General features: G+C 37.8%; 1 protein-coding gene across 3 annotated transcripts; it reads right to left on the reverse strand.

Annotated features, from left to right (window-relative positions):
* Positions 1 to 211: 211 nt before the first annotated feature.
* On the reverse strand, positions 212 to 26,958 carry ppm1aa (protein phosphatase, Mg2+/Mn2+ dependent, 1Aa). 3 transcript variants are annotated; one of them, XM_034111163.2, is made up of 6 exons: positions 26,554 to 26,958; positions 24,767 to 25,620; positions 24,547 to 24,664; positions 21,429 to 21,540; positions 21,288 to 21,345; positions 212 to 2,133 (listed from the first exon to the last, which is right to left on the reverse strand). In XM_034111163.2, the coding sequence occupies exons 2-6, from the start codon at positions 25,601 to 25,603 to the stop codon at positions 2,098 to 2,100; spliced, it is 1,161 nt and encodes a 386-aa protein (XP_033967054.1). In that variant the 5' UTR covers positions 25,604 to 25,620; positions 26,554 to 26,958; the 3' UTR covers positions 212 to 2,097. The 3 variants fall into 3 exon arrangements, with proteins under 3 accessions (XP_033967054.1, XP_033967055.1, XP_033967057.1); XM_034111164.2 differs by lacking the exon at positions 212 to 2,133 and adding an exon at positions 2,211 to 3,625; XM_034111166.2 differs by lacking the exon at positions 212 to 2,133 and adding an exon at positions 12,488 to 16,967.
* Between the last annotated feature and the right edge of the window lie 354 nt (positions 26,959 to 27,312).

The raw sequence follows: 27,312 nt of genomic DNA on the forward strand, positions 1-27,312 counted from the left end.
GGATAGTGGTGAATGAGGAAACCCTTTCATAAGAAGACAAGCTTGTGGCCAAATTATAGTGGTCGTCATTCACAAGCGGAAAATAATGCCCAATTTGGGCAGAAAGTCATGATGTTTTAATGACTGCTGTGCTGTCTGTTTGTGCTGTGTGTCTGTGTGGGGGGGCTCAATGCTGATACATTTCTCTCCAATACAGGCCGCCACACACCAATTAACCCATGCAGTTTTATTATGCCAAAAATATAGAGGAACAATACAGGTTCACAACCACATCCAAACTTTTAAATTGAATTTGAACTATTTGTTAAAGTAAAACCTCAAATCAGACAGTTATGTTGCTATACATGAGCATTATAGGTCTTTCTAATATTCACACAATCAAAGAATCAAAACATGTTTAAATTGAATTATTTTGAAATGTTGCACCTTTGTTCCATCACCTTGGGTTTCTTTTATGCAGTGGTGTAAAGTAACCAAGTAGTGAAGTACTAGTACGATTTTGAGAGACTACGATTTACTACGGTAAATGTAATACCTTTAGTTACTTTGCAGATTTGGATTAATGATGTGAAATATAAACAACACTTAAATAAAACTTTATTTAAACCTGGAGTCAATTCACAAGCTACTCTGCATATACAACTTCATTAAAACTAGCTGCACCTTTACCAGCTTTGATAAACACTTTTGGATCAATAATTATAACATATAATATATATATTTCTGAAATGGACCAATCTGCATAATTAGTACTTTTACTTTTGGTACTTTAACTTTTACTCTGAATGCAGGACATTTACTTGTAACACAGTATTGGAGACGTGTGGCGCAGGGGACAAAGCCTTGGTGTTGGGATCAGAGTTCAAACCCCACTGCAGTCAGCATGTCGTTGTGTCCCTGAGACACTTCGCCCCAAAATTGCTCCTGTGGGGATTGCCCACAGTATTGAGTATGTAAGTCGCTTTGGATAAAAGCGTCTAACAAGTAACATGTAATGTAATGAATTCCTACACTCTGGGCTTCTACTTTCATACAAAATATATAAATGCTGACAAATAGAGTACTGTTTTAACATTTAGTGCCTTTGGATCAGGTTTTAAAACTTATATCATTCTGTGTCTGATTTTGTTAGCATGAGAATATGTGTTGATTCCGTTGGATGTAAATAAGGAACCTATTTTAAAAATAAAGATGTAGTTTAAGTCTATATAGTACTTAGAATTAGACTGATGATGAAAAAAATATATATATACATTTTTCTTTTCCCACAGCATTGTCTGCAGGCACACACTTTTGCACTGAATAGTGAAGTTATGGAGATCTGTTAAAAAGTTAAAAAGCCAATTTATTTCTACCAATCGAACCCTTGTACTATGGATCTAAAGACTATTTGATGCAGAAGAGGACACAAAAGTGGAAACAAAATCCTCAATCAATGAATGTCACTTCTGTCACAATGAGAAAAGAAAATATGTCGCTCGATAAACCTCAAACTCGATAATGCATTTGGTCAGAAATAAATACTGTAAATACGGTATGTATTTTATCAAATCACTTATTTCTACTATTTGTTAAGGGGAAATCTTTTCATTCTAAACTTCAAACAAAACCCTGCCCAAAATACAGTATTTCAACAAAGAACAACAACAACAGAAAACTCACCTTAAACTGAACTAAATAAATGCAGTGACAGTTTTGAAATACAAACAGGAAGCGACATAAAACTGTTTAAAAAGTGCAACCCTTAATCGCTGTGATGGTTTATGTGGAAATGCTTAAATAGTAAAGCGTACGAGTGTAGAAATTAAAACCTTAATGAAAGGACAATTGAGCTCACTGAAATGGAGCAGAAATGATTTCATGCTGACATTTACCATCACCTATTATTCACTCAGTACATATACACAATAAAATCATGCATGAACTAAATATTCTTCTAGAAAACTGAGGTTGCAGCTACATTGCTAGACTCTGACCTTGTCTTTTCTTGTAGTCTACTTAATAGTTTAAGCTAATTGCAATGTGTTGTATGGCTGTATTTAAGTAAAGTGGGAAGGAAAACAAAGAAGCAGATAATGACAAAGACACCGAAGGCACTTAACGTCTTGGATTCCTCTTCACACGCTGGTTGACCTGAAACACAAGGCAACACAATGGCATTCACACAACAAACAATAGAGTGGCAGCTGTGTTCAAGGTTTTATTAGTGGACATGAATTTCACAAAGAGCCATGTTTATTCAAGCAAGATACTTGAGATGTGCCAATCAATGCAGATATACAATACAGTACATGTCAGGGTGAACTTTTGGACACAAATGCTGATCCGCAGGCTGTGAAACAATCTATGGTCATAGAGCAGGAATACATTTACCTGTTCCTTTTGGAGATTCAGCCTTAGCTCAGCACCATTGTATAACTCAGACTGTTCATATAAGACACGTAAGATGAGGTCAGGAAGTGACAAAAGCACTGCATGTTTTTTGGTGGAGCAGGAAAACTGAAGAGCAGCACAACCCTCTTGATTCCTCTTGAGTCAAACACACCGACAGCATAAATACAAGGCTGCTGTTAGGCTCAAAGTTTTGCTTTGTGTCTGTTAACATATAGTATAACGTGATTAAAAAGTTTTTAAACGGCCTCCAAAATCCATAGAGGCGGAGATGATACACTGTGTCCCTGAAAGGAAAGCCACAGTAAAGAGTTTTGCAAACAAAGCTGCAGTTGTTAATGACATGAATATATGTCCAAATATATACGTTACAACTGCATTTACTGGCATTTGAAGGGACTCACTGCTCCTGATGTGTGTAAAGGCATGGAAATGTACACAATCTGATCAGAAACAAATGAAACTCTTCAAAGACAGCCTTCGGAGAAACCCAAGGAACTACTAAGTAAAATATAAGATTTCCACATGAAAAGACACCCCTAAACATGCATACACTAGATTATTTGGAGATTTAAATATTCTCTTCTCTTTATAACCTCTAATAAAACATAATATTTATAGTTATAATGTCTCCTATTGAGAAAACCACACATAGAGCATAGATGTTCTTTTAGAGCCAACATTATTTTGAATTGGATAAATAAATAAGTTTCTCTCATATTTAGCAAGTGGCCTGAGTAATTAATGAAGTCGGCACACCTTTATATGTACACCATCTTTCTCATTTTCTTCTTCTTTACTGAGGTTTAAATACGTACACAGTGCTGTGATTTATATGGCTAGAAGTTTTCTCAAATTCATTTTTGACCTTCCTAACGATCTATCATAGTATGATCAGATAAACTAAACATTAAGAGGGGTGAATGGGTGAATTCCCTGCACAGCATATAATAGTATTTAATTAGTCGTTAAGCCACTTTTGGAATGGTGTTATAGTGACCAAGAAAGGTGTGGATAAGTTCCTCTTTGAATGGGTTAAACTGCATGGAGATCAAGTGTTGAATGACTGGTTGGGGCATAGAAGATGTGCACACAAATGAAAACTACATTAAATAAATGATGAAAGGAGAGGAGATACTTCATTATGGTAATATAAGGCAACAAATGCTTGCTTGACATCCTCTGATTAGTTCTTGTTTTAGCTGAAACCACGGAAGAAGAGGATGTCTGGGTCCTGGGGAGGAGAAGAGCAGGATGGGGATAAAGTTTGAAGATACAGATGGAGAGAAGTGACGGCATGCAGTAGGAATTACACCCACAGGCCGCATGCTTCCAGATGTCAGACGGCATGCATAAGAGATGAAAAAGACAGACGAGTCAAAAAGAAATGAGACCGACGTCTTGTGGTTTCTTCTGTTCAAACGACACGTCTGCAGATACGGAAAGGGATCCCAACTCAGGAATGACTGAAGTTTCGTATAGTCTTTTTTGCACGTTAAAGGTTTTGATTATGTGATTTGTTATATTGTCTGCAAAAGGCAGTAACTCTCCCAAAAACATTTCACACATGCTTAAACCTTCAACAGTTGTTTTGTCAGCATGTGAGCCCTACTGGTCAAAATGTTTTTTTTACCATGGCATTCAACCCTGGAAAAGATTTGGTTTGACACTGACAGCCTACTGGACAAGAATGTGAGTTCTGTATAGCTCAACGCTTTTTTGTGTTTCACTGAGCTTTTTAGATTCAAAAGTCAATCCTGGAGAGAAGGGATCTTTACATTTGAATGTGTAGAAATGGTGAACAGAAAATATTTGCTGTAAAAATTACATCCATGCCGAAGACAAAAAAAAGTTGGTTATTTTCTTGAAATGACCGCGATAGTATAGTAAAAAGAACAAATTTCCTCACAGCAAATCATAGATATTTATGGAATATACATGTATCGTAGACAATTGTACCTATTCTTTTGCACACATGCCCAAACAGAAGCAATTTGCTTGAATAAAATGAGAACTCTAATCTTTTGTGAACAATAAAATAATTGTAGTCTTCAAGCATTATGACTTGTTTTTTATAAGGGCCCAAAGCGTGATGACAAGACGCCTACAGACAGTTTCAATCTCCCCGCCTATTGACAGACAGGAGAGAATGCTGCAAGCGAGAAAAGGGCTGCACAGGTACAAAAGGAAAACTATTTTCTAGCGGTCGCATCAATACATGTTCTCAGTAAAGCACAATAGATGGTCTTACACAACAGGGTAATGAAGAAAATTGCTAGTATAGATTTACAGAATGCAGCAATGACGGTACTTGAAAAACACTATATGCCTTAAGCAGTGCTTAACTATTGAAAAGTAAATATCAACTGCATATTTAACCCTTGCCTTACAGAAAAAATGGAATTACATCTGTGTCTTCCTGCTTGTGGTGAGTTGTTCAGGTTTTGTTGAGGCTGCACTTTGTTGTTTGCTTAAAAAATACACATGAAGTGTTTTTCAGTCAGTGTTTCTGAGGATCTTTTGCTCATCTTTCCTAATGCAGTCCAGCCATGTATTTTAAGACTTTCCTAGCCACATTGCATAATGGTGCCGTTTTGAAGTGATGAAACAGCTTTCATGTGTAAATCATAATGACACAGGGCAAGCCATATAACGTTGAATAATAACAAACATGATTTTGTCAAATTTAAACGGACACTCCAGTGATTTTAATATTGCACCTCCTTAAAGTTTGGGGACTTGCATTAGGCAGAAGGATCCAGACTAAAGCAGCAGAGGAGGAGATACTCAGACACCAAAAACACCAAACCCGTGACTGAAAATGTTTTTTAAAGAATTCATTTGGCATTGCAAATTAATGAAAATATGTTGTTCATCATTGTACCTGTCATGTGGCAAAAAGGTTGATACTGAACATATATGTAAACATTTTATTGACAAGGTATTTTATTTTTCTCCAACATATCTAAACAATACTAACATTGCAAAACAATATATTTATATACAGCACTTCTTATGACTACAATATATTTTAAACTTTTGTATGGTTATGTTTAGGCTCTCACTTAGTTATGGTATAGGAAAACAATGTGGTTTTCAGAGAAAGTAAATCATAAATCTCATAACGGTGCGATTGTAAACATTTAGCACAACTACAAGCTTTACCTTGAAGTGTTTGCATTGTTTAAAGTTAACCACAAAAAAAGATACAGGATGCTTTTGTATACCCTGTCATTCATTCAAAAACAATATAGCCTGTGAACATAATCCAAGCGATTACATTTCCAAGCTCAACATCATTTGGGAAACTATTAAGCAGTGTTTTCTAGGAGACAGGATTGAAAACACTTGATCCTAGATTTCCAAGAATGCAACTGGATTAGCAGTTTATAGAGATTTTAATTAAGACTTTGTGAAGCTCCTCCATAACAAATTAAGACAAACATTTATTATAGACAGTGGTGGAATGTGAATGTAAGTACTTTTAATACATTACTCTCCTTTGAGGTACTTGATTTGAATCTTTCTATTTACTGCTCCTTTGTATGTAATAATCTTTCCACAACGTCTATCTATATAGATTCAGAATCATGTTACAACATATCATTTAATGACACACATCAATGACATTGATAAGCTGCCTAGCATTGTATTTAACATTAACATTATAATTAATTAATTATAATACAGGATATTACTTTTTTAATTCTGAGTTTTACTTTTAGTGCTTCAAGTATATTTTGATGCTCCTACTTTAACTAAAGTAACATTTCAATGAATATTTCTACACTGTAGTAATACTCATTTTAATTCAGTAAAATATCTGTTATTTAAACATGAATAAAAGGCTGAGTTGTACTTTTAACTATTGAGTGCCATATAAATGCAGGTCTCTCTAATGATTACATTTACTCCGTTTCCACCATTACATGTCTATCACTTAAGAACAACAAAACAAGGAGTAGAAAAATAAACATTATCAATAAAAATACATTATGATAATTAATTAAATTGCTTTGCTATAAACAACCATGTTGCAGTGAACGTGGTTTCAGTCATGTTGTATACCCCCTGCAGCTGTGACACAGCTAGCCACTTGCCAGACGAGATTTCTCTCCCCCTTCTCCACACAATGAAATATGGATACGAGCGGTGGGGATAGTGGGCAGCTGTCAACAGATACCACAGCTTTCCGCCACCACTGATCCATCAGAACCACAACAGGGCTGACCTGCTGGCTACGGCTGACATTAATCCTAAAGCTCTCCATCAGTGTGGAGGAATGACAGCACGCAACGTGGTGGTGGTGGGAGCCAGCGCTGATACAGGCCCTAACAAGGAGAGGTGCTGATGCTAATGAGTTTATCTGTGGCTCTCTAACAAGTCTGCAGCGTTTGATGTCCTAATGTACAGTGAGCTGTGTCTCAGGGGTGCGGGATAATGAGCTGGCCCGGGATTCCCAGGGCAGCAGCTTGTGTAACACACCTCATGCAAGGGGACGCTGGAGAGAGAGAGAGAGAGAGAGAGAGAGAGAGAGAGAGAGAGAGAGAGAGAGAAAGAGACATGTCCGCAGGAGAGAAGAGGGCGTGAGGGGGGAGGGGGGGTACATGTCATCTCTGCTTGATATGCTTGTTTGTACACACCAATCATTGAATCGCTGCAACCAAGTGAGAAAAGCTTGTGTTCTCTGTGACAAACCTCGGGCAACAAGAACACTCACAGGAAGAGGAAATGGAGAAGGGAAGCAGCATAGTGGAGGGGGAAGAAGAAGAAGATGCCATATAAAGACAGCAGGGCAAATGTTGGGTTTGATCCTAGCTATGTCGTGCACAAGTCGTCCCTTCTTTGCCTTAACTCAATCTAAATATATTTCTACTTTTTTTTGCACAGATCAACCCTGAAAAATCTGGCTCCCAGTGCACACCAAAGCAAATTAGCAAATGTGGAGCTCAGTGACCTCAGTGCAGAGACCATCCACGCATAGTACGCGGTGTGCCCCCCCCCCCCACCCCCACCTCGTTTTGCTGCGTCTGCATGGCTGCATTAGTCAGGCTCAAATGGTTTTTTTCCACCATGAGAAGCAGAGCATGACATGCGCTAAACAATGGCAGGCAGATGACGAGCCAGCTCCATTTGATGATGGCCTCTGCCGACGTGGACGCGTTTTTTTTGGGGGGGGGGGAATATAAGGGCAGAGTGATTCATTAGGGGTGCACAGGTGGCCCGGGATCTAATGAGCCACGTTTTGTTCAGTTCTAACGGGCAAATGGTTCTTATACAGTTATGTACAGGTCGAAAATAACAAGCTTGTTTTAGATCAGAGTTATTATTTGCTCAATTTAGTTGTGAAAATGTTTCTTATTTTTTTAGCACATTAATATAGCTAAAATGTTTCCAAAGCAACAGAGGGGACATATTTAATAAGAAGAGGCTAAAAAGGCAACAACACGAGGGCAATGACTATTAACATACCAGATATTCAGTGTGAGGTGACTTAAAGTCGAGTGAGAAAGTGCTGTTATTTCATTCAAAGATGTCAGCAACATCTACTTAATAAAAGAAACACTGACTGTTTCCATCAATTAACTTTCAGAGGCCTTTCTTAGTGTGAATGCTGCACCTGGTGTTCCTGAGCAGTCTCAGCTATTAACACTGCCCCCCTCTGGTTTACATGGCTGCTGGATTAGGATCCTGTTAGAGTATGGTTCAGACATTGAGTCATAAAAAAAAACTGGGAGATATTTTTAAAGGTTGTATCTAATCATTGATATCCACTGACTGAGAACATTTTTTTTTTGTATATATATTCTCCTGAATACATACATATTTGCAAACTCTAAACTGCACTGCATCTAATCTGTCTTCAGTTTCTTTAAAGATTACAGAACAATGACCTGTGGTAAATTGGGATTACTTTGTGGAATACCTGACCTCATAGTAGCCTGATTGTAGGACTCTCACAAAAGGGTCTTTGTACAATTATTCTAATCAAGCATCATTTGTTAATATTTTTTATTTTATGATTGCTATAGTGTCTGATTGGTAATCTTACACCTTTGTATTTTTCTGTTTTCTTTTAACCAGGAACACTTAACATGTGTTGTAGCCTGACCTTCCTCTTTCTGTATGCTGTACCATGTGCAATGTACCATGTATGTTCATAAATAAAAAACTTGAATTACAAGAATACAGAAAAATATCTCCTAAAGAAGCTTGTTTTAGCATGCCAGTCCATTCCTCACAGGAGCCACAACAATCCAAATTGTACCTGATCTATTAACTGCTCGCCACTGAGCACCGTTTGAACATTTGACCTTCTAACACAGCTCATGACATTATGTTGACATTTGAAGTAATCCCTCCCACGGTTGTTAATCCCGGTGGCCGTGGACCGCCATGACCCACCGTCTGCGCTCAAGCCCCTGACATGCACTCAGCACACACTGACAGAAAAGGCAGGGAGACCATGTCAACAACAGCACTGAGCTTCAGGAGCACATGGGGCTCAGGAACACGCTGCGTACAGGGCGTGTTAGTTTTTACACACACTGCGAGCACAGGCATTTGAAGGACAGCCCCGGATTGTTCCTCTCATGTCTGCCATTATATTTTTCCCAAAAAACAATGAACTGGCAATTTTTGAAAAAACACAGTTCATTTATATACAATTTAAGACCCAAAAATCGGTGAAAAAATATTCTACCATTTTTAACCCATTTCTTAAGTGATACAAATAAAGTCTGTCCTTGCTAACATTTTCAATTATTACATAACAAAATATATCAATGACCTTATTTTTCATTTTGGTTTCACAAATTGATCCAGGACATTTCATTTTTAGCTAACATCTTTAGAATAGGAAAAAGGCGCAAATTAAGGAACGGGTTAAAAGTTTTGTATCATGCTGTGGGTGAAATACTTTTTCATCCAGATGTGGGACACATCTTGAAAGGGGATATACCCATTTTGATTTATTTTTAGATTATTCCTACTCTCTAAAACTAAAAACATTTGTGTACAACTTTCTCCCAAATCCCAAAACTAGGGTTCCAAAACTCAATTAATCTGTAAACAGGTTATGACAGAGAAACCAAGAGGTTTGTTCTGTGTATATGTGCCATTTTCTGTTTACAGAGAACACTGATAGAATAAAGAGGATTTGGGTATAGAGAAAACGCACTTTGTGTGGGATCACAAAATCAGTCTCTTTTCATACGGAGCAGATAGACTTTACATTTCAGGAAACCACACGTTTGAGACTCATACAACTGTGAACTTTATGGGATTAGTTTTGTATCATAAAGATAAAGCAACACTTTCTCAGAATAAAGCAAAACTATGAGTTTAAAAGAAAAAGTCAAGAGTCAAGCAAAATAAAATTAATTTCAAAAATAAAACTATAAATTGCAAACAAATCATTTGTGTAATCATGTAAACTATAAGTCTTTTTTCTTTGTTTTAACATAGGTTTTTGTTTGAAGTTCTTGTTTCTTCTTTCTCAATGATCAGACTTTTGCTCTCGCTGCAGCTCTCTCGTTTGGCTCCCTCATTTTTTGTTTGAGATTTTGACACAAACATCCCAGGTGGGCGGGACTTTCAGGGGTGCGTCCCCATTGGCTACTCAGCTTTTGAGTGACAGACCACTACACCACAGATCATACAGTGCAACTCATGCAGCAAACTCCGGAGTCCACTCGGCCACATTAGTGTTGGTGTCTCCTGGGGGTTTTTCATGAACATATCAGACTTATTTTATGGATTGCAGTGCATTATACTTGTGATGTGTAGTTCATACTTTATTCCAACTTTAAATATTTTAATACCTGAACACACTGCTGCTGTTAAATAATTTCCCAATTTGGGATTGATAAAGTGTGTCTATTTATTTTATAGATTAAAAAAACACATCTGTATTTTTAAGCTAAAGGTGATACACAATATAAACTGTATACTATTATTTTTCAAAGACATGTTACATTTCAAAATCATATATTTCTATGTTTAGGACAAACAATTAAAGACTGCTTTAATTGAACAAATTCTGCAATATAAAAGTGGCAGATTTGCTTTATTAAACAGACCAGACCTAGGCTGCATGTCAACACAATTAGGAACATGCATCACATCTTACTATGTTGGTCTGAAGAGCTGAAGCATTCATACACAATGGATAAAACCGGTGTTGTCTCATTCTATATCCTGTGAGAAAATGATATACATTTAGCATTACAAATTTGACATACTATTCCTAGCCTGAGGAAGATATGAATAATCAACAGATTTGAATGGAATCTCTAACATTTATTTTCATGTAGAATAAAGACAAAAGAGTGATTATACAAATTACATTTATTGAAATTTGAACCAGAAGATGAAGTCTCAAAGAATGTTTTAAATAAAAGGACATAAAACAAAAAGGTGGATAATAATAAAATCTATTACATGTATGTAAAGACATTTGGTCAAATGAAATGACACTGAGCCAGTGATAACAGTAACGCCAGCGTGGATGAAGCTGGTGCAGTTCTTTCTTCATGCCCCCCCCACCCTCCGTGCTGTCCCCTCAGAGGAAGTGGGAAAACGGGATAAGACTCTGGACTCCACGCTGTCTCAATCATCCACACTGTTAATATGAGAGGAAAATAAATGTTTTAGGAAAGGAAAAATATGAAGTTAACAAATAAAACACAGCTCAGGGGCAGTCATGGACGGTAGGTTTTCCTACAAAGTTAACTCAGCCTCCATTGATTTTCATATCAAATTAGCGTGTTAATAAAATAAGCTATCATGGCTTATACTTGCATATCTAAACAGAATCATGAAAACCTGTTGGTAGAGTTAGGCACACGAGTCCATTTGAGTGTGTGCGCCGGTGTCTGAACGCTCACTCACTGCTAGCTATGTAGCTAACTGTTAGGCTACTTAGCTTGCATTGTTATGGATCTAAAGGTAGCACAAGCTAACTTTCATAGCACAGCTTTACTTCTCACTTAACACAATAAAGAAACAGACCGTATAGCACAAACAACACAAATGATCAATACTTACATATATTTTCACTTGTAGTATTATAATAATTGAAATGCTGGTTCTTCTGGGGGTCTTCTGTCCAAGCTCAGCTAGCTACCGCACCGCAGCTGCCTGCACTGTACAATCGCTGGAGGACTGGGCTGTCACTCAAAAACTGAGTAGCCAATGGGGACGCACCCCTGAAAGTACCGCCCACCTGGGAGGTTTGTGTCAGAATCTCAAACAAAAAATGAGGGAGCGCAAAAGAGAAAGCTGCAGCGAGAGCAAAAGTCTGATCATTGAGAAAGAAGAAACAAGAACGGCAAACAAAAACCTATGTTAAAACAAAGAAAAAAGACTTATAGTTTACATGATTACACAAATTATGTTTGCAACTTATAGTTTTATTTTTGAAATTTATTTTATTTTGCTTGACTCAGTTTTTTTTCTTTTAAACTCAGTTTTGCTTTATTCTGAGAAAGTGTTGCTTTATCTTTATGATACAAAACTAATCCCATAGAACTTGATCATGTAAATTAAATATTGCAATGATTTATAGTGTTCGCCTTTGAGGATACCTTCACAACATATATAATGCACATTATATGAACTTGACAGGTGTTTCTTTCTTTTGAAGATCCTATATATACCGCTCTTTAACTAGAATCTAATGGCAATACATGAGAACACCATTCATTTACAGTAAACTTCTACATTTTAACATTCAAGTTGTCTCTAGAGTCGTGTGATTATAAGAAAAAAAGCCTGCGTTACATGTCATACTTTGTAAATAGTATCACAGTTTTGAAGATTTACGTTTGCACTCAAGCCCTAAACTTACTCTAATGCTTGTTCAAGTGTTAGGATGGTGCAAAGCTAGTAACAGATTACATTACAAAACTGAATTTAAAAAGCAACACTGAACTGTGTTCTATTCAATCCTGTTTTCAACAATGTACGCATACTATTTAGTAATATAATTTTTTCTGTAGAAACTGTGAGAATTTCTTTCAAGTTGTTTTACTTTACAATGAAAGAAGGTGTTGCTTGTGCAACAGGCCCAAAAAGAAAGTGATGAATTGAGAGGTACAAGATGACAACCCATTTATTTAGTAATACATTCTGCAAACTAGAAATTTTATTCAAACTTCAAAGGCTAAAAAATGAAAGAAAGGAGGGGAAGAAGGGGAGACAATGTAAGGAGCAGGGAGAGAAATGCATCAATTCACAAGCAAGGAATGCAATTTGTTCAATCGACAACACAAATAGTACAATTTAGTTCAGGGAACAAAGCTTTTTTAAACATTTTCTTTTTTTCTGCAATTCCTTTGGAGCTCGAACATAATACAAAATATACAATTATTGAACTTTGTAAAATCACTCACAGAGGCCTCTGAGAAGCATTTGAATCAACATTGATAATACTTATCTACAGCACTCTAAAGCTATTCTTGAATGTAATCATAAATATAGCAGACATGGATGTATGTATGCACATTTTGAATGCTTACGAGGTTACCATGTCAAAACACTTGCATTGGTTGCAAGTGAAAAATTAAATAAGCTTTCAAGACCGAGATTTGAAAAAGGTAACATGGGGGGGGGGGAATAGCATACAAACCAGCGATGGTTGTAAAGTTGTACCATGTGACAACCAGAACAAAGTCACTTTGTTGATCGCTGACGTACCCTAACATGGGGGGTTTTGAATCTAGGAGAGCAGAATTCCTCTTCATAGTGTTTTATTGAACAAGTACTTTAGCGGGACAACATGAGATTGGGTAAGGCAAATCGGTGAGCTTATTTACGAGCTGAAAAAGGTCAGCGAAGTGAGGCTCAGTTCGCCCTGTGAGGGGACGAATAAACCTCAACTGCTAAGGGTCACACAGTAAACGCCACAAGCGAGGTACATCGATATGTACAAGTGGGCGCAAGAATTTAAAATCTCTTCAACGTCTGCCAGGTTGTCCTCCGTACAAGAATATACAGGATGCATTCCAGGCAACCAAAGGTAACTCTGTTAATAGCTTTATCATCTTTTTTTCTACAATAACAATTTTCTAAAAAAACAAAAGATGATTATACATGATCAGTGCATATGATTTTTGTCATTTTGTCACTTCCCACATTTCTAAAACCCTGAACTCTCGATACAATTCTAGATTTTTAAAACTAAGTGAGCTTCACACAAGTAGACAAGGTGGCGAGTTGTTTTTTTAGGTTGTTTTTTAGGGGGGGGGGGTAGCTTATACGACAAGGCCAATAGTGTTACTAGTGACTAAAGTAAGTTGTATTTGCAGTAGCCACTTAAATCGTTTCGTTAACATTAGCACAATTCAGTCAATTACTGTACACGAGCACAGGCTTATTCCACTCAAATAGATCAGGGTTCAAATCAAAAAGTCTAAGGGCCACACAAACAAATGCTTTCTCCCTCTCTCTGAACAGTTTGGATCTACATAACACAAGACAAACACTTCCTATACATGTTATGAGGTATTTCAGTTAAAAAAACAAAAAAACAAGGAGAATAAATGTTTGGAAGATTTTTTAGAGGGACGGGGGATGTGGGACAAATAGGGATGTGATATTTTACATGATTTCAACAAAATGCACATATGTAATAGATCACACCCAAGCAACTCTCAGTAACGACTAACACTTCAGCTACAGCAATCTTGAATATTGAAAAGCTTATTTCTACATTTTTCATTCTGTGGGTTGTTATAGAAATGGATAATTAACCAGCATCGTTTAGGGGAAACAGCCTGAATTTAAAATCTCTATGGCAACGCGGGACTATCCAGGGGCGTGGGGGGGGGGGTATCGATGGCCTTGAGATGAATATAAATATAGTTTGTTCCTCATTAAGCGTGAAGAACAACGGCATGAAATGTTGCTTCAAGAGTCATCAACAATGGGTGCTGATAACTGTTTGACAAGAGACGATTAGTGCACTCACTTAATACCAATACAAGCAATGTATCGCAACATAAAACTCATCTAAACACACAAAGGCATTTTGATTACATTTAGTCTTCTCTCAAACCTACTGAATCAACTGGCTTGAAGAGTTTATATTTTACAAGAGCACAATAGGTTTTGTGAGTATTGTAGTAGATAATCAATACTGCAATTTGTATATAATTGAACAATGTTTTTAATGCTCTGTTTTTATTGCATTTGAGTTTATTTTGAAGGGGAGGCAGTATTGAGGAAACCACATTTCCATGCATATAAATAGAAAGCAATGACTAGGTTAATATTTATTTATTTACGGTTGTTTAAAAGAAACCCTGTGGAAAGACTTAGGTTTACATTCAACGCTTCTTACCAAAATGCATCCACAGAGTACTCTTAAACCTATTCTTTAAAAAGGGATCTACTTTATATTTTAACTTCTTGTGATATAGATAATAAAAAAAATGTAAATAGCTTTATTAAAAAAAATTGAGTGTCTTTGGCCGTTTTGCCACAAAAGCATATTAAAGATTTGAAAACGAGCTACCACCACAAACCTAAATGCGGTGGAAGTGTTAGGATTGTCTTTTTAATAAACGAGGAGTTGCACATTTAGTACATTATTATTGTGTATTTTATAAACGGTAAAACCCTCAGTGTTGATCAAAGGGACACCAGAGTGACTAGAGGGAACCGTTAGTCCATCCCAAAACAAACCAGAATCACATTTTGTCCATGGCAAAAAACTAACTCAAGCGACATGATTTATTCCTTGAAAGTTTAAGTCAAAAATATATACATACATTAATTTCCAACAATGCAATTTTAGACAAAAATGGCAGAAAATAAAATCTGAAATAAAACCATTGCTCTTCAAGAAATATATCTACTGTGTGTTAAAAACAGATTTAGTCAGAGACTATTCATCTTTTCAGAGGGGTAAATCAATTAGCGAGAACAAATCAACCCGCAGATCACACACTGTAGCAGCAAACTGTTGTGCTCTGGCTTGTGGTGCTGGGGGGATAAAAAGTTGCTGTACAACCGTGAGATCTCATCGCAGTAGGCAGATTTGTTCTTGGTTTATATGTCTGACTAAAACCCCTGTGAAGAATAAAAGTAGCCTTGTTGTTTGTCCTATTATCTGACTGGTAATCCTGTAAAATGTTGTTAAAAGGTAGAAGTTAGAAATGTATCTGTACCACATGCAAAATCTGAATCTCATGGAAAAGAAACTTGGCATAGGCTGTCATAAAGCTGAAAAAAGTGATATAAATCATATGGCATACTGGTAACAAAGTATGTTAAGAAACTGATATTTCAATATGACACAAACTAGTCTAGACTTGACTAACTGCAATGCATTATACACGTTGGGTAAATTGAACTACTTGTGTCATCTCAGGTTACTGTATGGTTCTGATATATAGCTTGATGTTGTTCAGATAGCGTTACAGCATGTAAACTCTGTTATCCCAAACGTTTTGGAATAGGAAGTAGTGAAAGCCTCTGCTGGGTGGAAGTGAAACACTGGCTGAGAAAGGGCAGACGGAAGGAAAGCATTGGGTGGAGATTCCCTTAAACTCCAGCCTGGTCTGACCAATCCACCCTAGTTAGATTTAAATTAGAGTTGCACACACAGATCTGCCTTTACACTGACACACGTGCGCACATACATACACACAAGCACCCACGCACGCTTGCAAGTATCTATTTGCACAGACACATGTGTTAACCGGGGTCTTATTTTTATCAGATGCCTCAAAATAAAGTTTCATTACAAACTTCCAAAATGACTCGAGAAACACATTGCCATTATTATTTGAGCATGTAGAGAAAACCACTTACAAAAATAAAATACAATAAAAAAGCACAGGGGAAAAATAATTAGGATTTAAATGGTTTGATATAGAGCTTAGTGTGCTGTCAACTATACAATTTACCCGTTTCTTAAAAAGGAGCATAGACTAACTGAAAGGGGGAAAAAGGAAAGTACTGTAAAAGCGCAGAGACATTGTACCTGGAGGACAAGCAGTAATATTCACTGAATAGACATTTGATACAATTCCAGAAGAGCAGGAAAAGGCAGATAGTGCATAAAAGGTTCTCTTTTTCATTTCTTTCATTTTTTAACTTAAAATCAAGCTGCATTAAATACAGGCTGTTTGTACAGGACAATTGCACTTCACAAAAAACAGAAATATACAAACACACACACAAGGAAATGTGAATCAAATTAATTACACCAACAACAACAAATCTTACTACTTAAGCTGATTATTTAACAAAAAGAAAGAAACCCTTGGGGACTCACTTGTTATGGGTTACTTTAGAGGAGAGTATCAAGGGGAGGGGTGAACATAAAGGGGGGAGACAAGACGTGGGGATCCTGAACTCCAGAGTGGACTGGTGCTGCACTATTCCAGGTTTGTGTGCATGCAACTCCTCTTCTTCCTCCCATGAAATTCCCTTCTTAGAAACCAAAAGCTCCGAGTGACGGAGACTGCTGAGCTGCTGTGGGTCTGGAGAGGATGGTGGTTGTAAACTCTATGCTGTGTTAGTGGTGGGAGGTTGTGTTACCACATGTCGTCTGTGGACGCAGAGTCCTTGATGAGAGAGGAGAGGAAGGAGAAACCCTTCAGACTGGCTCTAAAAACCATCACATCTCTACCAACAGCTGGAGAGCTTTAAGCATGTATGACAGACACTGACAGAACACAAATCATCCAGGGGTTCAGATTCAACAACGGTATTTCCCCAAATATCCGAGAGGCTTTTTAAAATGCTGCGGTAATCAACTGCTCAAGTGTGTAACACATCTATATACCATTGCTATTTAAAACACTCATTACTCAGCAACTGTGTATAAGGTCAGCGTGCCGTGTATCATTGTTTATCTAATACGCAACAAGTAGGGGCTGAAGCTATATTAGCAATATCTGACACAATATTAGCATGTTTGTTGTTTCAAATATCTCTTTTTCAACAAGATATAAAAAGCCGTTAAGCAGTATTAATATTATTTTAGCATCCTTTCATCTATCCAAATCTACCAGTCAAGAGATCACTTAAATTGGTTGCTAATATATTTATATTTGTTTATGTTTAACATATTCAACCAAACTACAGCATTATGCAGCTATAAATCAATTAAGCAATACAAGTATGATATAACTGTCTTTCTTAATGTTGGTACAAATAAATGAGAAGCTACAATTGAATGAAATAATGAATTATTCACACAAACATAAGATGTATGCAACCAATGATAGAGCCGACTGTATTGCTTCTTCAGACTTTTTCCTGATGTATTTTTGTGGCAATGTTAGGCAACTCTTGTAACTTGCCACAGGTATTAGGTCGGTTTGATGGTGAATAACGAGTTTGTGCGAACTTGTTCAGGCTTATTTCTCACATCGACCTAATGACCTTTCACTGCATGTTCAGGCATAGACTTAGCATCAATCATTTGGGCTGGAACAGTTATTGTGAAAATAGATTAGTGCAGTAGCTTCGTGCTAAGAGTTAAAGCACATAGTCACAATGACTGGCATTATTCTCATGACTGTTGTAACTGCCATGTTGTTTCAGCTCGACCTGCATGATAGGCCACTGGTATTCAAAAGCCAATCCTTAAGATTAGTATCAGGGCTGATTTGAATAGAGTACCAGCAAAAATTAAACCAGACAAACTTCCGTAATTTGATGGTAAATCGGTTCTCTTTGTTACAGCTGGGCTCGACAGTGAGAACATTTTGCCACGTGTTAAAATTAAAACTAATATTTAGTTTAGAACTGGAATTTGAGGAATAAATCCTAAAGAGATGTTGTATGCTACGCTTGCTTTGAATGTGCCAGATACATAATAACACTTATTATCTTTGCTGCTATTTAACCATGTTTATTTCATACAGAGCATTTTTTTTTTTTAGGGGGTGGTAAGTTAAATTCTATATCATCAAATGTTGGTGTTGTAGTTTGATTGTGCACTAGGCATCTATGCCATTACAGTTAATATCAGTTTTGAAAAGGACTTGGAACCGGGAAAATAACCGATCCTAGAGGACTTGCGATTGGGAATAAAATATTATTATTATTCATTTGGTTGTCGTACTTACTCTTTAACTTTCGGTTTACAAGAAAGTCTAATTGTTATGCTATGTACCAAAGTATTAGTACACAGATACAGCCGTACAGGTCCGTACTTAAGTTGATCATTCTTTTCAAAGTAACCTTTTTGTTATCTTTCTTTATGGATAAGATAAATAGTGTTCATATTATCTATTGTTCCTTAAACTTCTACCTTGTTAAAAAGCCTCTAATACTGCTGTGATTTGTATGGAAAGGAATTGTTTTGACTTGTTACTTTCCCTTATTACAAACAAAGAAAACTGCCAAACATGTAATTGCTTGATTGAGATGTTTAGAGAATTTAGCAAAAAAGCAAAACAATGCTCCCGTTTCAAATGTCAATAATATTATCATTATAGTAGCTTCTGTTCTGTTATTGTCCTTTTATAACAGGACAAAGAAAAGATAGCGAAGAACAGTAGCCCATCTGAATGTAGGTACATAATACTGGAAGTTTTTCTAGTTATTATTATTTCAGGCATTGCCATTTTCCTCAGAGTTGAGAAGAAATACCTAGCACAACATGTCCAAGGTTAGTCACAGATTACACACAATAGAGCAGACAAAGTATATTGAGCATGGCTGATCTGTGACCCCTACCACTGTATGCAGTCAATGTGTTCAGGTCTACATCTGGCATCCTCTCTTCAAAGGACTTATGATAAGATGGTGTTTTTTTACACTTGTTCTTTTACACTGACACTTTTACTAATTAATGTGATACAATTGCAACAGCCTTATTGACATATCCCCCAACCTTTTCTGTATTTTGTGGTGCTACCAGAGTTTATAATGGGCTATTAGGATTTGTTGTCACTGCTCTAACCCTCTGTCTTCATAAGGACATACTCTCAAAAACATTACCTGTTCATGTAAAGGTCTTTCCTGAACAACTGAGAGCCAGAACGAGCTAGATCGATAAATCCAAACCAAGCAACAAGGCACTATCTGTTCATAGCAACATGTGAAAGGGAGGATAAGAGATGTCACTAGAGGAATTAAAAAAATAGATGGAATAAACAACAACAAAGGGCTGCATGACATCATGTCTGAGGTTTGAAAGGAGGCAAGTTAGGCTGACAGCACAAGGCAAAAAGAGCTGCGTGGTCTAATGAAAAGACCACCGAACTCTTCAGACATAGCCAGCATTACGGCTGCAGGGTCCTGTTGTCTCTCTATTGAGCATCGTACAGCACAGTTTCACTAAGGTAAAGGTTCTAACAATAAAGCCGGCTAAATACAGATATATTCTTAAGTACAAACTGCTAGGAAATACCAAGAGTACATTTGGGAATTTCTTTTAATATTTCTCTGACAATATTTTGACAGCAGTCCCCACATTGACTGTCATACAAGCTTCACCTTCTTTCTTTTTGTTATCCATTCGTTTGACTTTTTCCCATATGAAGCAACCAGAGGATGTTTGCATTCTTAGTTTTACTTCAGTATAAATGTGCTCGTCACTGCTCAATCTGACAGCCGTAGAGCCAAGAGGATGATCAGTTGAAAGACAACTCCTCCAACAAATGGGTTTTTTGTTATTATACTGTCTGTCTGACATATAGAGCTTAGGATAGAGCGGCTGGTTGCAGCAGCTTTTTCTCAAGGCCTCATACGCCCTCTCATCATTAGGAACAATTCAAAAAAGAAACTTGGGCTCAGAAAAGACGCTATGTGGGCACACGCCATTAAACATACATTAAGACCAGAATGGCTTCAGAACAATAACGTTTAACTCTTTTGGGGGCTTTGCGAAACATCACATTTGAATTTCAATTGCATTTTTTAAAATAACTTTGTGTGCAAAGATTATAAATAGTTGTCCAAGAAGAACTGAAAGTGCAAATGCTGCTAAAAGGTGGTTCGAATGACTACTATCTCCAAAAAAGGTTGAATATGGTAAGAAATACTGTATTAAGTGTTTTATAGATGATTTGAAAAAATTTGCAAACATTTAAAATAAACTAATTTCACCTACTCCATAGAAAGCTTTGTGTCTATTTAGACCATTGTGTATTCAGGCTGCACCACATAATACAGAGGAGGTCAAGGTGCCGAACGCTTTCTGAAGGTACCTTCATTTCCCCAAAACCCAATGTGTGAAAGTAATTCCTAAAGTCTATCATTACGCAAACATGAAACACTGAAACAAAGTCCTAATTTGCACAGTCAAGGATAAGATAAAATATGCCTAATTCAAATGAGCTGACGCAGTGAGCTTATCTGAGGTAAATTCAAAAGCATGATATCTGAGTAGAAGAGGCAACCGTTTTCTGGTCCGTTTGTATATAAAAGGAATGATATGCAATGTTCCTCTTCGAAACCATGTTGTAAGAGAGTCCATGTTTGTTAGCCCATCCACACAAATACCAGACATGTTTGCTTATTAGCTTTTTCCTCTTTGATTTAAAAGAGCTCTAATTAGTGAAATCAGCTCATGTGGAATGAAATTCAGCCTTTTTGGCATAGGGCCGCAATGCGATTGTGTTCCATGGTAAAAATTGAACAAATAAAAAAAAAAAATGGTATTACAAAACTAACATAGAATATTAATAAAATGTTCTGTTTTTCAGATTCACATGAACGGGACAAAAGGCAATGAGACAACCATAGCAAGGTCGCTATGCAGGTCTGTAAATTAGACCTGGCAACAGGCCTATTTCTTTGTTCCATCTTGTTGACTACTAATGACATGCATACATTGGTTAAGATTTAGCTGGTCACACGTCAAAAAGCATGCATGCTACACGTCAAGCCCACCTTCAGGGAGTTAGAAGAAGAGTTGGGATACTTACTGTGTCATCACTTCGGTAGGGGTTGAGTTTGTTGTACACTGCTTCAATAACACTTCGTCTGAGGGCAAGAAAAAAGTACAACAATGTTAGAGGTTATTGATACCATAATTTTCCTCTATTCTAAGCACAAAGCTCACTCACTTGCTTGCCAGCTCCCCTCCAGGAGGGAGGTTAGGGACGCTCTCAGATGCTAACGTGCGCATAACATGGACCAAATCTGGGACACCTTCATCCCCCTGCTTTTTGATGATCTCTGTTGGAAGAATAAGATAAGATAATAATTATGGTTGAAACATCTCTTTCTTAAAAAGGTCAATATTATCACGCTTAGATTTAAGCATAGAGGTTGGTGCTTGGTTGATAATACTAAAATAATACCATTATTACTACTACTACTACTAGGTCTGGGTTAAAAAACACTATTTAATAACATAAGACAACTTTACACCAAATGTCTTCTCTACATCGCAGATTTACAATCCTCGCCCACATACTCGCCGGGGCCAATCATTGGCCGACAAAGTCATTTTTAAACATGTGAATTCCACTTAAACCGGGCCTCGGCCATTTTCAAATGGTAGTTGTCTTGAGAGCATCAAAGTTTGCATGTGCCGTGGTATTTACAAGGTGTTTTCTTTCCCTAGTGTCGTTTGAATGGAGGACAGGGCATTAAGTGTGGAGAAGCCAAGGTTAAGTGCCCGACTGCTTCTTAATAAAAGTTTCTATATATATATATATATACACACACAACATCTACAGCAGAGGTGCCCAGTACGTCGACCGCGGGGGCAATGCTGGTAGATCGCGAGTCAATCACAACAACAAAAAATCCAGCCCCGTTAAAATAGACAAAACAGGTTTTGATCCCTCCTCCCTTGGCCTCCCTGCCACTTAATTCAGGAGTTTACTTGATTGACAGAAAAAGCAACCCATCGCTTTCCAGTCTGTTAACCCAGAATGCAAAGCGATACAAAATCAGTCAAGTGCCGGGAAAACTCAAATTAAGTTAAAGAGACAAACAACAAAATGAGTGCGGGACCGAGCAAAAAGCTAAAGACCCAGAATGGGAGGAAGAATATGTTGTTGTGATGTCACATTCAAAGGTTATTTGCCTTATTTGTAAAGAAGCGTCGCTCTGCCAAAGAAAGGTAACGTGGAGAGGCATTATCGGAGTGTTCACAAGGCATATGACAGCGACTTCCCTCCGAGTAGCGAGTTGAGAAAGAGAAAGGTCATGTATTATTGCTACGCAAACATTATCTCGCAGTCTTAGTGTCGCCAACTCCTTTCTAACATGCAAAAAGACAAACAAATGCGTCTCTGGTCGGTGTATTTTTGATCTTTCCAATCGAGACGAGATCTCTCTCTCCCCCGTCTGTGTGCGAGGGGGCGGGGCACTTTACACACATGCGGCTGCTACATGCAGCAACACACGGCGGGGATGGCGGAGAGAAGCGCTCCAAGGTGTGTTTAAATGTTACCCGTCTCGAGGTGGACAATGCTCCTTGCCAAGAGTGTTTAGCATGTAAGGGCGGTAACACGAGCAATTTGTCTAAACATTTAGCAAAAGTGCTCCACATTCAGACGGAGGAATGCACCGGGTTGGACTGTCTTTCTGGCAGCTCTGTAGCTCCATCCACGAGTAACGTTTCCACGTCAGGTGTTATGTATGCTAGCAGCAACACACTGAGTTAACTACATTATACAAACATGGGTTAATGATTAGAGGTAACTGAGTTACTCTTTATTTTGTTAAAGTTTCAGCTATTCTGTTTACAGTTCTGTCATCAGATTATTTAATACGATTTGTTAAAACATTGTTGTTTCTTTTGATGTGAAATATTATTGATTTAATTAATAAAAAGCAATGTTAATTTTGTTCACAATTTGTTAAGTTAATTTAATAATATATGTATTTTTGAATGAAGTATTCATCTTTATTGTCTTCATTGTTAGTTTCCACATGCCTAAAACAACCTCAAGCTAAATCTAAAAGTTGATGGCTAAATAAGAGCGTTTGAGAAATTGTGCAAGGCATACAGTAATAGTCCGAATAGTCGATTAATCGTTTCATTAATCGATAGATTAATCGATTATCAAATTAGTCGTTTGTTGCAGCCTAGTTGTCCCATGTATAAATAAAACGTGTTATTCAGCAACCCTTGCAATTTGGGATTTTATTTTTGGTTTGTAGACCTCGGTGAGCTGGTCATTTCAAAAGTAGCTCACCAGCCAAAAAAGTGTGGGCACCCCTGATCTACAGTATAGCACGTGTGTCTGAATTGACAGCCTAAGGATAGTGACTTCTGAATGCTATATTGATTGTAAAGCTATTTGAGGTGATGTTGTGATTCACATTTGTAGCCTATATGAAATAAATTGACTTCCCTTTTCTTTTTCTCTAGCTCCAGTGAGAAACCATAAAGGAATAGTAGTGTAACAATTCAATGTAGTGGTAATGATTTTTGAGACTTATTGCCAACTACTGTAACAACAATAGACACATATTAACCAGAAAGACAACACTTTTAACGAGACTTACTTTTTCCACATTGTCAAGTCAGCATTTAACAATAAGTGTAAGTTGAATTCATAGAATGGCCTCCAATTTTTAAATATGTCACCATCAGTCTTTCAAAAACTCTTGTATTGTTGTGGTAAATAGATACTGAGGTTCTTTGCTTAAAAAGGTAAATGTAATGAATGGCCTTGTATGTTACACCTTGAATGTACTTGATGAAAGTCTACTGAACATAAACACATCTAGTGTGGGAGATTCCTTTTTCTAACATGACATTACAGTAAATGTCAGTCATGAAATGTAAGGTATTTTAGTTAGTGACAGAATCAAATGCTATGACAAAGACATTTGAAAACAACTGGGATGGGTTATTCTGTTGGATCATTTTGAAAATCCAGCATAATGATCAACCCCATATGTTGTGTGTGACCTAATGAAGATGCATTACAAATGCCCAGTGATTACACCGATAACAATAATCTGCCATATTAAGAAGTTGCCTATTTATTTTGTTCTCTGAAACAACAGTGTTGTTTCTTTGGCATGAAAGCAGTAGCAAATGTTATGCTATCTGTTAATAAGGCAAACATTATTCAAAACGTTATGTAAACTAGAAAGGAAACATGGGGTTTACACTGACCAAAGAAAATATGATACCAAAAGGGAAAAGTATTATTATATCAATAGCCCATGTTCTATGGTTGTAAACTAACCCCAAATATATTTTTTCTTTCTTACCTTCTACTCTGCCCTCCAGGTATTTATCCAGCTCAGCCTCCCGTTTCACTGCTTCTGGAGAAACCTTTGGTGCCCCAGGAAGGCAGATCAACACAACACTCATATTGTCCCTGCTTCCCTATTGAGGAATAAATAACAAACACAGAGGTCATGGTAATCAACAACATTACCAAAACAAACATCACAAAATGTCAATGCAAGTTTTGTGGACATGCCATACCTTGTACAAGCAGGTGTCAACAATTTCATTGCTGACTCTTTCAAGATCATCAGTCACCTCTAGCCTTGACCTGACAAAGTCACACAGTTCCTCATTGGCCATGACATCCCAGATGCCATCACAAGCTAGTATAATGAATTCATCTTCCCCCTCACATCTCTCTATTGCATAAACTTCGGGCTCAGGAGAAACAAGCTGCTCCGTCGGGCCTTTTCCATGCACGCACTTGTAGTCGAAGTCTCCCAAAGCCCGAGACACAGCTAGAGACCCATTTACTCGCTGGATCATAACTGATCCACCGGCATTCTGGATCCTTTCCTTCTCCAGAGGGTTGCTGGGTTTGTGATCCTGTGTGAAGAAGTGCACCGCTCCACCCCGGCTGAGGAGTCCCCGTGAGTCGCCACAGTTGATAAAGTAGGTATGGTTTGGAGCAATCATCACTCCCACTGCAGTGGAACCACTGCGGTCCACGCCATGCTTTTTCTCAGAGATGCTTCGCATGTGCTCATCAATCTGCAGAAAGCCTGTGCGGATCCCAGTCTTGATGCTGTCGACAGAGGGGTCTTCCTGGAGAGCACTCTGGAAGTCTGGGTTGCTGGTGATGTGCTCGAGCAGGTGCTCACAGCAGTACTTGGCCACCTGTGAGCCAGCGTGCCCATCATAAACAGCAAAGAATGACCAGGGGTCGAGACCATGAGGCAGACCAATTACTGCTGTGTGTGCATCTTCCATCTCTACCCGCCAACCCTGCATGCTACTCAGCCCATATCTCACGTTGTTGCCTTCACCACGGGAATTGTATTTTTCCATCTTTGGCTTGTCCAGAAATGCACCCATTGTGTACTTCTTAAGAACTGTGACACAAATGAAAAGACATAAATCAATATAAAAGATATGACAACAATTTAGTGTTTCCTAATAATTTAAGAATTCTGGCAATATTCAGCTTCTAATCATGTGATAATGCAAAAGGCATACTATTAAAGGACATTTACATCAAATAGTACTGCATATCTAGTAAGGACAGTGTTCTATTAAAGCGAGTTCAAATAAAAAGTACGTATTTCAACCAATTGTTGCAAAGATTAGTATATTTGAGTATATTAGAGCTCAGTTCAGGCACCATGCTCCAATCTAAAAATAGTAGACATGTGTACACATTCTGACTACATATTAGGGAACACTGCTATTATGGGTCGGATTGAAACGCCCTTAAGTCGGTGCCTGATCGATCTTATGTAATGTTGTGACTGTCACTTAACACACGTTGTTATTTTGAATACACCATTGGGAAGCTCTATGACCTTCGCGGTGCACAACACTTCACCATAGTACCTAGTCGGGGTTATGTTAGATAAAGCTATCGTTACATGCCTTCAGAGCTAACATCAGCCAACCGACTGACCAGTTACTCAAAAACAACCACAAAACAATTTCAGGAGCTCTTCAAAATCCAACATTAATGCTAACGTTAAGGTGAGCTAATACACAACATGAACCTGCTCATTAAGGATATATTTTGCTCTTAGATTTACGGGAAAAGTTAGCTATTTAGCAAGTTCAGACCACAACCCAAATAAACAAACAGCCTTTCCTAGATACGGGCCTTGACCCTTGTCCCTCACAGCTAACTTTGACAGGCCTCCCTCCACCATGGTTTGCTAACGTTATGTTAAGGCAAGGAGAGCCCTCGGCCTTGCTAACGTATTATCGGCAGCGTCAAATGCTAACACGGCCAAACGTTCCTGTGCCGCTGCTGGCTTTAAAGAAAACATTGTATGACTTACCAAATATCCGAAATACAAGCTGACAGCAACGGAAACTGCGACCGTGACGAGGACTGAATGGCCTCCGTTCACACCTGAGAGTGTATACCGACGAAACTGGGGGGATTGCGGAGGTTAGCTAGGCTAGCTAGCCAGTTAGCTAGCAATGAGAGCAGTCGTCACTCGGGATTCAGTGCATATAAATGGTGTAAGTGCGGAGGTCCCTCTTTGCGTATGCCCGTGATGCATTACATTATCTCAACTGGCGATATAAAGTATATTCTGACAGATTTTTCAGGGAATTTGTGGGCCGGAGCTTTGCGGGGCCAAGCCAGGGGGGAAGCTGAAACGTCTGTCTCAGCCTCTCCACTAGACAGCTTGACAGCTTGCTAGCTAACGTTAGCTTCGGAGGAGCAGCGAGCCCCGTGGCTGCACTGCGTCATTACAACTTCCGGGATAACAATGTCTGAGGCATTATTTGGTAAACACAATCTTAAAAACAACGGGGAAAGTGACACATTGAATATAACAAAATATTTCCTAAAAGTTCTAATTCATCCTAATATAAAGAAATACATTAAAAGCTATAAACAAAATGTATGATTCAAAGGATTTATTCCGAACAAGTTTTAAAAGTACAGATCCATAAATACAGATTCCATCTATCTCAAAACAGGATAGTGTAAAACAAGATTTTTTTTATTTCTAGTTAAAAGGGTTAGAGTTAGAATAACATCACAATGATAATGAATAATACATTAACTTTGCAAACCCCTGGTC

This window comes from Pseudochaenichthys georgianus, chromosome 22, assembly GCF_902827115.2.
Source record: "Pseudochaenichthys georgianus chromosome 22, fPseGeo1.2, whole genome shotgun sequence".
Taxonomy (NCBI): Eukaryota; Metazoa; Chordata; class Actinopteri; order Perciformes; family Channichthyidae; genus Pseudochaenichthys; species Pseudochaenichthys georgianus.